Here is a 13,000-nt window from a genome sequence, read left to right on the forward strand (position 1 = left end):
AAAAAAAAAAAAAAAAAAAAGAAGAAAGAAAGTGAGCTTTCAGTTGTGGAGGTTACAGCTCGACTTGGTCACTTAACTGGACCACTGTTTTAGAAACCGCATACGAGTACACGAGTGGACGTGGATCGTATAAGAAAATGGGGGGATATGCTCATTAGTCCGCAAATATGTCCAAATGTTTCAGGCACGCACGCCAATCAGGCTGAATTGATTTGAGAATCATCCCCGGTCAGCTGAATGACAGCCAGTGTAACGCGGCTCTGGTTTAACCTCATTTTGTTTAAAATAAGCCAGTATAGACATGGCAACGTGTGAAATTGCCATTTAGATAGAGTTGAATGTAAGGAATGGGTTATAAACGTGACGTTTTGGGGTAGCCTGTAACTTTCGTTTAGACTGATTTAACTTGACACTCGCCAGATGAATGGGCTCCGCCTTGTTCCCCGAACATTCTCAGAAAGTTCAGCGGACATACACGCGGGTCTGGCGATAAATAAAAGTACCCTTAACATGATTCCCTTGGTCAAGTGAAAAATGGTTGATGAAATGTGCAGTTTATGAGCTCTAAATGAATAAAATAGCGTGAGTTTTATTGTGGTAGGATTTTGAAAGCCATAACTCCACTCAGTCCATATCCATTTCAGAGAATTTTGTCCCGGGCCCAGCCAAACCTGTCAGCGGCCCTGCACGTCAGTATAACTGAATTCGCTGCACAGATTTGGTCTTCAAGTTACTTAAATGGTGATTTTTGTCAGATGCTGCTGCAGTTATAGAATCGGGATTTTATTAGAGCGGAGCGACGGCCTGAAAATGCTTCTGAAGATGCAAATATATGGAACTATGGAGCTCCTACAGAGAGCTTTGGCCATTTAAGTGTAGTTGAGTGCTGAATGATTGAATCCACAACCACTTTACCTGGGTGTGTTCACTCGGTTTTTAGAAGCTCGGTCTCACAAAGTTTCAGTCAGACTAACATATTCAAAGCAGAAATCCTCAGCCATTGTCCTGATTGCAGATTTTGAACATCACCAGTCTTGTAACAAAATACCATATGGACATATTAAAGGTTGAAAATACTATACTTGTATAACGGGACCTGTGAATTGTGGTTCTCAATTTAGTTATCTGGAGCATATTGACCTCAGTGCAAAGGAAGCAACAACATCCTTCCGCCCTGCTATTTTCTTGGTGATCAGTATGACGCAGTATGCTCGCAGCCAGTGTCTTTCAGAGGCATTACAACTTGTATTGAATTAAATCCAGATTAGCATGACAGGGGCCTTTGATGCCAAACCTGATGGCTTTGTCTTGAACGGTTAATTGGTCTCCGTGGCAACCAGAAGCGCTTTTTATCAAGGCATACTTCTGAAATACATTCGACAGTGACAGACTGTGATCTTTCTTAAGATCATGATTGATTAAAGCGCAGAGTGAATCATGGCTTCATTGCCCTCAATTTCCATTTAAAACATTTGCACGTAAGGCTGCATGTACCTATGTCATGCCTCCATTTAGTAGAGCCAAGAGCTTTTTCTTTTTTCCTTTGGCTGGCAACCTAAGTCAGCTGTTTTTTTTTCTTTTTTTTTTGAATTTGTGAAAACAGGTCTCTCTTCTGTTGTAAAGTTCTAGCTTGGCTTTTAAAGGCATCTATAGCATCTCAACCAGCATAGGAGTGACTGAATTACTGTTTCTGTGTGGTACCAGGAGGCTACACAACCCCGCCCACTGGGGAATGTTTCTCTAGTGTGGAAACTGCAATAGGCCCTGCAGGCATTGAGCATGCCACCCTTTCAGCTAATGGCAGAGCTGGACCTCAGATTCACGAACAAAACTGCTCGCTTTCTGAGTGCCTCAGAAGTGCCTCGGCAACAGCCAACTAGGCCAGTGAATTCCAAGCACCATCTTTGAGTTCTTTGTTCCTTTGATGGAAGGCAGGCACTTCAGGGGTCGAACTGTGGTGAATATTTTTCAAGGAAGTAAGCAATCAGCCTACTTTAAAATAATCTTCATGGATGCTGATGTTGCTTCAGGTATATCTGACATGTGACACAGAATTCAAAAGGCCCAATGAGACAAATGGATGAATGAGCTCGAACATCTTTGAAGCTTTGAAATAATACGTTATTAAAAAAAAAACGTTTCCAATCAACAGATGTTGAAGCTGATACATTTTGTTTAATGAATTTGATGCGTACATATTTCAAAAGTTCAGACGGGGGTGCCTGACTTCAAAACTAAATCCAAATGATAAATGACATAGATTAACATGCCACATCTTAATTATTTATTACTTACTTATTGGCACCAAATTACAAGTTGCAGTTGCATGAGGAGTTATATCAAGCACTGTTATGGCTGTGTATCTCCACATCCATTTAAAATAAGCTCCAAGAATCCCCCAGATCTTTCTCTTCTTTTTTGCACAATTGTACCTTGTTTCATCAATGAAAACCAGGAGGGGGAAAAAAATCTCTCCAAGCTAATGAACCAGCAAACGTGGCTTTTTCTTCTGTAATATAATTATTGGGAATGGCAGCAGCTTTTGTGTCAAGGATCACTGAACTTTGAATTGATTGCATAGATTCATTTAGCCCGATTTGATGCTCTGCTTTGTCCTTCTAAACTCAAAACAAAATTAAAAAAAATGTTTTTAAAAGCCCTACTTGGGTCTTAACATGGTGGATACAGCAGAGTGAAATCACTCAGTGGGTCTACATGATGAGATTAATTTGATTGTAGCTATAGTTGGATTATGCTCCTTATTTGAGCAAGGGAAATTATACAAGTAAACATGGTGGTGAATGAATGGGATCAGAGGCACAAAGCGTGTCATACCCCGGTATGATAGGTGGCGCTGTACCCATTCCAGCTGTTGCTAATAGAGCCACTTCCTGTTGACCTCTTCACCACCAACAACAACAACAAACTCAGGCATTGGAGAAAGATGGAGAACGAAGAGCAAGATGAAGCTGCGTCCCTCTACATTTTATTTGTGATAAGATGCCCAACGGAGCATTCTCCATCGCGTTGTTTGTTTCTTTCCGACGGCGGCGACAACAGGAATATCGTCTTCTTTGACTTCCAGTTCACGATCCAGGGAAAAAATCTCGAGCAATGCGCAGAACACAAAGTCTGACCCGATCCAAATCAATTTCTTGTCAGATTAAGGTGTCTACATGAACTTAATACCTCAGTCTTATTGTAATTTAGTCCTTAATCCGATTTTTACAGTGCCATGTAACCCCACTGACTACATGACAATAAAGTAATCTTAAGTATACTTTGAGTGTACTTTTATGAACTTAGAATTACTAAAAAATTTACTAGTTGTTATAAATTAAGTATACTTGTAAATTTCCTTTGCATATTACTTGTAGCATACTATTTATGTTCATGTTTATGCATTTGGAAGATGCTAAAGTAAACTAAAAAGTATACTAAAGTATACCGAAGTACAAGTTTAAGCTTTAGTTTTAAAGTATACGTGTAAGTCTTAGTATTAATGTACTTAGTCTTAGACTTTTCTTTATACTTTTCAGTATAAGCCAAGTATACTTCACTATACTTTTCTTAAGTATATAAAATATAGTATATGAAAAATAAACTTCAAGTATACTACCTCAGTTTTAGTATAAAATAAGTATACTTGAAGTACACTTGAATAAACTACTTTTTGCTAAGGGTTATTAAACTACCAAAACATGACATGTTGATTAATGAGCCCTGGAGGTGTTTACAGCCTCATTTTCTTTAGCCTATGGATGGAGTCTGACTATCTCTTTTTACCTGCTCCCTGTAACAAAAATAACACCTTTCTGATGCTATCTGGGTTATTTAGCCATAATCGGTTATAGTCTTTTCTGTCAGATGAAAGGCATGCAAATATTTGGTTGAATTTCCAGTAGCTAAGCAAGTGAAAAACTAACTGATTTAAAAAAAGATGTGAAGTTAACGATGAGACTCTTTTTGTATGTTTTTATGTTATATTACCATATTATTTAGTCTTCTACAGTTTAGAACAAAGAAAAAAAAGACAAAAAGGACCCAAAGCCGATGTTTGGACATCCTGCGTAATCTGTACTTATAACAGCCCCTCTGGCAAATGTTCCAGCTTGTAAACTTGAAGTCCTCGGTATGACACCAGCCCACAGCATGATCTATCGACCTCCATGCTTAACTGTTCAAAAGGGTTTTTGTTTATATGAAATTCAGAACCCTCATCCATCCAAACCTACCTTTGCTCACTGCAGTCAAAAAGATCCATCAGCCTACGGCAATTCTTTCCAAAAGATCGTGCTCAAATGTTTATGTGCTCTGGTGCTTGCTTTCTGTGGTGAATGTGCAGAAAAGGTTTTCTTTTGATGAATATTCCATGAAGGGCATATTTGTTTAAATAGTACCAGACAGTCCAACAAAGCATCCCCATTTCAGTTTGCTCAATAGTCCTGAAGGTCTTTGGTAGGTAAACACAGGATTTGATTTGCAATCCACTCACAGAGCAGCTGAGTGTAACAATTTAACAATTCTCTCCGAATTGAGGAAACAGCAAGCTGGAAATGCTATGTTACATTTTTAGAGCCTTCTCCTGCTTTGTGGGTTTGTTTTCTTCCTTCTTTTCCTTTTGAGTAAACTTTTGAAAGTCATAACACACTACAAACAGTACACTCCTTTATGCAACTTGCTTGCTCTCTAATAAAAACATGTCCTTCTGCTGCCCTCGTGTGTTGATGAGGGCACATTTCATTGAGGTTAACACGCTTTCAGAAAGGCCTGGTTTTCTCATGTCATCAGCAGGTCTGCTTCCTCTGTTGTGAACTTGAAAGGTGATATTATTCTCTTTGTTTTCAGCTACCTTGAACATGTATTGACTTTCCTGCCTGGCTCTGCAGTCCAGTCTTACTGTGGGCTTGTGTGACCTGACCCGCACAGCATCGCTCCGTTATTCACCTAAATCCCCGAATCAGCTGAATTATGGTCCCATTGGACTCTCTCCCACATTCTTCCTCTCTGACTCACAATAGGAGTCAGACAGCCTGCTTCACCTCTGATAATTACATTTCATCTCAGCTCAGTAAACTTAATGAGGCTCAAAATACCCAGAGTATTACAGCAAGCAACAATTCACAGATGATTTGCCAATGTCTCACTGTGATGCCTAAAACGGTTATCAAGATGATTACAGTTTGGCAATATAGAAAATGTCAAGTTTGTCATACTGGACAGTACCAGAGTGGATCCTGTTTTTGAAATAATGGGTTTATCAGTAAATCGTCTTTCTGCTAAACAAACGACCCTCCATCTGCCTTAGCTGGTGCTGAATAGCAAGTGCAAGCATGCTAACATGCTTAAGTAATATGGCGAACATGACAAACATCATAACCATTTTGGCATCGGCTTTTCAGTATTGCCGTTAGCATGATGTTAGCACGCTGGCACTAGCCTTTAACTCCAGAGATGTCCTCACAAAGCCTCTAAAGAATCGCAGCACATCGTTGAAAATAACGAATAGAATAATCAATACACAGATTTGGAGCATGAACCCTTTTGTTAGAAATATTATCTGGACTTTGAAGTGTGAAATGGTAGGTCTGCTTTCCCACTGTAATATGGCCCCACATGCAGCAGAGTTTACTCTGTGTGTGGTTCTGCTGAGTGATGCTTTAAATCTTAGAGGCTTCCTCTGCTCCACTGAGCCCATTCTCTGGAGGTGTCTGCCTGCTAAGACAAGAGTGTCGTGCTTACAATGTCCTACTATTTCTAGTCATTTCTAATCTCCTTTGTCAAGATTTGCTCTTCTTTTTGGCAGTTCAAAAGAGCAAAATCTACTCTTCTTTTTTTTTTGTTTAATTGACACTCTTTTTCAAATCTAGAAATTGAGAGAGTTCATAACACCAGAAAGACAACAGTCTTGGGGCAGAAACTGTACATGGCATGCACTGAAAGACACACCGACAGAGCAGGTGGGGAACCTTTAGCAACACTAGCAGCCTCTAAAATTTGTTTGTGGCCATCTAAAAGCTTCTTTCATCTGTCATGGTAGTTTCTGCCACTTTTCCATTGCTCTACACTCAAGTTCCATCAAGCCTACATTAGGCTTTTAAGCTACATAATCACAGTCCAGATTGTTCTAGGTTAGCCTGAATCTCTACCAATTTCTTGTTTGGTATATTTTTCATCCCCATATTTTGAACAAAATCATAGAACCGCTTAGACCACATGCATAGGTAGACTACACATTTGTGCTTGCAGTACATTCACAAAAGTCTAAACATGTGCTTTCAATGAAATTATTTCATGATTCATGCATGCACAAAACCCCATATGTCACTGGCTGCAATGAATCACCTACAGGTACAGCCACACATAGGCCTGCTTCTTATAAGCAACATGTGGAGACTGTTATGTATATATGCGTGTGGGATAGTCTCGAATTCTCTGTGAGGGGGGTGAGGCTTAGTTGAGAAATTAAGTGGAGGGCAAGCTACAAAAAAAAGGGGGGGGGTCTCAGGAGGAGAACAGAGAATACAGGGTGGGAGGAAACAAATCAAAAGCATCCGGGAGAATGAAAAATAAACAGAAATTACAAAAGTGACCAACTGATATAGGAGTAACAGGGATCAACACCCCATCACGTTAACATAGGAATAAAGTTGTGTACTGTCACTTTAAACTCCACATAGGTTCACTATGGAGTGGGAGAATAGACTCAAGTTTGCCAGAGTACAACATACAATTTCCTGTTTTTAAAAGAAGACAACTAGCTAATTATTGATGATGCGAGAGCAGATCTGTGTTACAAATGAGTAAACTAACAGTTCTTTTGTATTTATTAGTTAAGTATTCAATTTTGATTACAACTTTATTTTTCTGTAAGATATTGTGAATGTAATTTGATTCTATTTTGTATTTGTATTTTGAACATTTTGCACACCATTGCACATCTGAAAGAAATGAAACTATTTAACGTGTTTACTATAAATGCAGTCTCCAGCCTGCTGATGTTACTTTCAAATAGTTGAATTAATGAGCCATACTTATACATCACTCTTTATGTAGAAGTTAATTAAACCATATTTATGAGTTTGATATCCCTTTAAGGTTAAAAACAAGAATGACACCTGTATAATGTAAGATGATTACAAATAATGCTAATGATTGTGGGTCCGTTACACACATAACAGTGTAGCCTGTGGAATAATGAGGCATCTGGAGCTGAGGTAGGGGGGCCCCAAATGAAATTTTGCTTAAGGCCCCATAAAGGCTTGGGCCGGCCCTGTCTATCAGACGCGTTTGAATTGCTCGGGTATTTTCCACTGTCTTTTATTTTGAAAGAAAGCGCGCCCGTCTTCCGGTTTATAAAGTAACCGTTCAACTTGACACGAGCCAGAGGGAGCTACTTGCGAGCCGCTACACAAAGAGAGAGTGGAAGAAGAACCCGCAGCTATGGGAGTCAAACTGTACTACACCACTGTTACTGCCTCGCGGACGGTGAGTCAGGCTGATAATTAAATAAGTTTAATGTCCGAGTCTCGAGCTCCGGCGGCGGCGGCTGACAACGCTGCTGCCTAACAGACACACCCAGCACCCTGTCAGTCATAGCTTCCTACAGCGGGCCTGTGCAACTCACTGCCTCTTTCTAGAAGGGTGGGAGCGTCGGCATAACGAGGCCGTGCGTGTTCTGAACATTTGAGTTATTATCATGAAATATGTTCAAACTTAAAGAACGTGTTGAGTCGATGAATGTTATTTTATTCAACTTGAATTCCCGTGTCGAGGCGGGGGGGAATGGGGAAATGTTTTTCTACCGAGCATATTGGCTAGCTGTATTAGTACACAAATCTCAATATAGGGACATCACTGAACTGTCAATAAGAAATGAAAGAGTACTTCTGTTGCGTCGACTGGACGGGCCAACTTAGTTGTGGTCACTTGTATCCGCTTCCTGTTTGCGGGGGAGAACTTTGCTACGAACTTCGTTTGAAATGGTGTCAGTTTAAAGCTCGACTTGTTTCCGGCAAAAATGAATATCAACGTTTCCATTTTTCTAGAGTGGTACACCTGCTACCAATGTTGTTTCAGCTGGTAGAAAGATGCAGAAAGCTGGTAGAAAGCGAGCCAAATTTAAAAACCTTTAATCACCAGAGCTGCCTTGGTGATTATATTTCAAGCCGAATTAAGCATTAAAGGACTGAATTAGGAAAAGTGCCAGTCCATTTAGTCTTAGACGTACGTCTTTGTAGATAAACGTGATTAAAATTAAATCCTTAAATTTTGTAATTAAGCTTTGCCACATAATTCGATCCGCTATATTAGAATGGATCGACTAAAGTTTGATGTCGACGTCGAAAAATCCACAGTGTAAACATCTTTTGTTTGAATAGCCAGCCTGTGTTATAGCTGTCGCAACACTTTCAACCCTGGGCCGAACATCTGGTACCTATTAGGCTAAAAGTTTCGTGACGCGCATTCGTTTTTAACCCTCTCGCGCAGAAATGTCTCGGGGTAACCTGGTTTGCTGCTTCACAATGCGTTTTCTGTCTTCCTGCAGCTCTTTGAAACCAATTCACCAGTTGTTCTGCCGTGGTTGGAGCTCAGCACACTTCTCTAAAACACTTCCCTCTCTGTACAAGCCAACATCTATGAAATTAGGTCTGCACTTTTGTTTAGTGTGTTGTAAAACAATAATGAAAAAAAAAAATAAATTCAGTTGAGCTTTCACAACTTTCTGCAGGAGGTCAAAGCAATTCCTCTTTTTCGGTTTGGGGATGTGACACTGGCATTTACATCTAGCACACACCAGCTTGTGTGTTACTTGGGTGTGGTCGCTTTTTCAAAACTCCCCCTCCCAACTTCCTCAGTCACCTAAAAAAAAAGATAGAGCGTTCACATGCCTATTAATCATCGCCCAAAAGCCCGATAAAGCCACCGCTTTGTCCCTACGAGTGTGGCAAAACATGTTGGTCGCTCTCAGTGAGCTGCGTCTAAAATGTGAAGCGAGGACAAACGAAGTGGGAAGGTTGTAAAAGGGGAAACATACTGGTTGACTGAGCAAGACGTCAAAGCGTCGGGGCGGAAAACTCAAAGCAGTTTGCTTGAAAATAGAAAATATGCAACAAAAGAAGTGAAAGACAAAGGGGCAGAAACGGGAGTCGATGTGTAGGAGTAAACTTTCCATCCAAACGTAAACCATCACTGACCGCCAAACGGAAGAGAAAAAGGCTCCAACAGGTTAAAGAGAAGCAGTCCTGGACTGATGATGATTGGATAAACGTGATGTTCGGTGATGGATCACCAGTCTGGGAACGGTCCATGGCATGGCTCCATCCTGGAAAACTGATCTTTCAACTACTAAAGTTGAACTTTCTGAATAATAATGATTGTTATACTTGTATATATCGTAAAAGACAGAGGAGGATACCATTTCAGAGATATTGTACCATATAGAAGAAATGGTTTGATTTTGGACTTGGGGCCTGTACACGCGGGTTATTTGAAGGAGGAGAGGACAAAAGTTTAAGCTTACATTTCTGACGGAAGTTGGCGTTTTTCAGGTGAAGTCTCAACAGGCGGAAGTGATCCGAATCCTCGACAGTAAAAGCATCCAGTACGAGCTCATCGACATCTCTGTGGGCGGGGAGCTTCGTGACGAAATGAGGAGCAAGGCTGGGGACCCCACGGCAGTCCCTCCCCAGCTGTTCAACGAAGAGCAGTACTGTGGGGTGAGGAAAGCTGCACTCGACACACCTCTTTTTATTTTTTATTTCTTTTTTAAGTTTCCAGCAGATTGAATGGAACTTCTATTTAAAAATGTGATGTTTGGAACCCTATGTTTCCCCCAATATGTGGACTCGAATAAGAATCCCAATGGTAATGTACATGAATTCGATTCATATGTGCTGCACACATCCTGGACCTGATGTACGAAGCAGTGATTCCAACCAATGTTCCCTCTAATTTTTCACGTGTCTGGGCAAACACACCAGCTCCCTGAGCACACTGAGGACCACTGTGAGCAGCATCAGATGTGCACGCTGTAGCCACACACCTGTATCACACCTGTTCAAAACCTTGGATCATAGCAAGTTACATGGCTTATTAAAAGAATCAAATCCCAGCAGCAATTTTCATTAGTTTACTTTTAATATAAGCGATTTGGCCCCGTTTTCACTATTTTGGATTAGTCCAACCCACTAGAGACGGGTCGATTGAAGAACATCTACGTTATTCAACGTCCGGTGGTTTGCTGAATATTTATTTTTATTTTGAGCGTTTGATTTACAGTGAGTCCTCCTCTACCATCCATGTCAAAGACATCGCAGTGTGGCAGAATTTTACCAAAATAGATGGCGGGAAAAAAGACGAATGCAAAATTTGCAAACAACAGTTTGCATATCACAGTAATATTTCAACATTATAGACTTAATGCCTTCTTAAAGGAGAATTCCTGCCATTTTACAAACATATCCCATCTGTTGGAGACCCAGGGAAGTTGGCCAAAGGGAAAAACGCGAGAAATTTTCATGCCCGCTGCGCAAAGTTGTCCAATTGTTCTGATTTCCATGAAAGCGGGCTCTATCGGGCAAGCGTTTAACCTTTCCTGAGGCTCTTAACGTGTATCAAAATACTTTTGACCGAATTGGCTGTGGTGTCAGCAGCAATACAATTCAACCCAGCGGCTAACCATAAAAGACAATTTTGGAATACTATAGTGCAGGGGTCTTCAACGTTTTTCAGGCCAGGGACCCCCAAACTGATGGAGTTGGAGCAGGGACCCCCCCTACTATTTATATGGCATACAATTGTGTTTTATATTTAACGGGGCCTAGTGCCGTGTATAAACATAGCTACTCTGTTATTGTACTAAGATTTTCAAATAATACACAGGTTAATATATTCATGTTTTTATTTTAAACATGTGCAAGGTACAGGGTGGCTGTGCCACTGCCATTTATAAACAAACATCTTGCATAGACACTGAGCTGTTCAAATAATCCACAGATTTTAACTTTAAACATGCATGTAGATGGGACAATGAATCCTCAAACCATCTGTGGATGGCACACGTTTGCACACAATTTGTGAGAAAAACTGTTTGAGGAAAAAAAAAAAAAAAAAAAAAAAAGTTAAAAATCCACGCCTGTGGAACACGGAAGCTGAGAGAATAAGGTGCGCTGTTTTTGAAATCTCCAAATGTATCATGTCTGTGCTAGCTAATGGTATGGTTAGCCCCTGGGTTGAATTGTATTGTTACTGACACCACGGCCAGTTCGGTCAAAAGTATTTTGATACACGTTAAGAGCCTCAGGAAAGGTTAAACGCTTGCCAGATAGAGCCCGCTTTCATGGAAATCAGCGCAATCGGACAACTTTGCGCAGCGGGCATGAAAATTTCTCACGTTTTTCCCTTTGGCCAACTTCCCTGGGTCTCCAACAGATGGGATATGTTTGTAAAATGGCCGGAATTCTCCTTTAATTGCCTTCTCGTGCTGATATTAGTATATTTTCGGTAATCATGGGCTATTATGTTGCGCAGATGCACGTGATGCAAAGCGCCGTCAGAGTTGAGTTTGCCGTCAGACACGAGTTCAGGTTGGCCTTTTCCCGCTGTGTCCTCACCTCGGATAAAAGATGGAATGGAAAAGCAATGCGTTGGCGCCAGATAACAGAACAGATCTCACCTGAAAGCAATGCAATGTTGTTTTCAGTTATTATGGACCAACAGCAGTCAGACCTGGCTCTTTACCTGAGAGAACAACGGGCAGGTTCAGCCAGGCGCAGAAAAAAGCAGTAAGTCAGACATGTTGATAACTGCTTTAAAGTCTAAAGCTCAAATAAACATGCATACATCATTTGCACTTCCCTGTGGAGAGGTGCTGGTACATGGTCAGATCTCATGGCATCCCCTCATTGTCCTCGTCAGGAATGTACTCGGTGGTGTCGGCTGATTTGAAGATGTCATTACAAGCTGGAACCGTGGGGTTTTGACGTGGAAAGATCCCAGCTGCCTTGTGGGAAATTCTGGTTTTCTTTGCCTGTTGACCCTTTTTTTTTTCTTATTTTTATTTTTTCTTCTCCACAGAACTATGAAATGTTTTCTGAGGCGGTGGAAGCAGATACAGTGGAACAGCTTCTGAAACTGGCGTGAGGAGGGCGGCGTGAAATTCTCCCTCTAAGACCCATCTCCCCCCCCACCACCCTGCGGCCTGTTGGAGGCCCTACACCCAGTCTGTCTCTGCACCTCTGGCAGTGTCTACCCACCCCTCTGTCAACGCCATAACGACGAATGCCAAATATTCCAAATCCACCTAATCAGAAGGCGCACATTCCCCCTACTGCACCGTTCAGCTCTAAATCAGTCTTAATCTGTTTTCCTATGTGTCCTTTATTTTTATTTTTTATTTTTCAGACCTTTTTACTTGTCAGACTAGTGTTACTAATCACTCCTAGTCCTCCAGGCATCGATGGGCTGGGTAAAAGTGCTGTAATTAGGTCGACTAATCTCGGCTGCGGCCACATGATCGCCGGAGATTAAACTAATCCACTGAATGACAACAGTCAACCCAAATCTATGTGATCCTCTGCAGACCAAACAGCCCATCATCAGTCAGTCTTAAATATCTTGGTGTCTTTTTCTGTAGCCTTCAGCTTCCCATGTTAAACATGCAAACACAGTCGGAGGTAGCAAGGACCGCAAAGTCTTAAAATCGCATTTAGGAATCAAAACCTTTTAGAAGCAGACGGCGTTTATTCATTTTGGCTCATAGGTGTCTTCATGCGGTATATGGGTTATGAAATGGGAACCCACTGTAGCCAATATTAGAATAACAAATGACTTCTTGGACCTTCTTCATAGAAACTACCCCCCCCCCCCCGACTGCTGGAATTGTCTGAAGATTGCAGCTAGAAAGACGGTTGATGTTTCAGCCCCCTTTCAAAGGGAAATTTAACCTCTTTTGTTCATGCCACTATGGGGCGCCGTGGTGTGGAGTTTTGTTCCTAAA

The 13,000-nt window shown here is 41.1% G+C and overlaps 1 protein-coding gene across 1 annotated transcript; it reads left to right on the forward strand.

The window, feature by feature from the left end:
• The first annotated feature begins 7,356 nt into the window (after positions 1 to 7,356).
• Positions 7,357 to 12,809, forward strand: sh3bgrl3 (SH3 domain binding glutamate-rich protein like 3). The gene is made up of 4 exons (XM_075449595.1): positions 7,357 to 7,488; positions 9,552 to 9,719; positions 12,079 to 12,202; positions 12,238 to 12,809. The coding sequence occupies exons 1-3, from the start codon at positions 7,444 to 7,446 to the stop codon at positions 12,142 to 12,144; spliced, it is 279 nt and encodes a 92-aa protein (XP_075305710.1). The 5' UTR covers positions 7,357 to 7,443; the 3' UTR covers positions 12,145 to 12,202; positions 12,238 to 12,809.
• The last annotated feature ends 191 nt before the right edge of the window (positions 12,810 to 13,000 follow it).

This window comes from Odontesthes bonariensis, chromosome 18 (assembly GCF_027942865.1).
Source record: "Odontesthes bonariensis isolate fOdoBon6 chromosome 18, fOdoBon6.hap1, whole genome shotgun sequence".
NCBI lineage: Eukaryota > Metazoa > Chordata > Actinopteri > Atheriniformes > Atherinopsidae > Odontesthes > Odontesthes bonariensis.

Bases quoted from the DNA above. Each gene is read 5' to 3' on its own strand.
- sh3bgrl3 (XM_075449595.1), top strand. From the start codon at position 7,444: ATGGGAGTCAAACTGTACTACACCACTGTTACTGCCTCGCGGACG. The intron at 7,489-9,551 runs GTGAGTCAGGCT...GGCGTTTTTCAG, and splicing joins CTGTTACTGCCTCGCGGACG to GTGAAGTCTCAACAGGCGGA. The intron at 9,720-12,078 runs GTGAGGAAAGCT...TCTTCTCCACAG, and splicing joins ACGAAGAGCAGTACTGTGGG to AACTATGAAATGTTTTCTGA.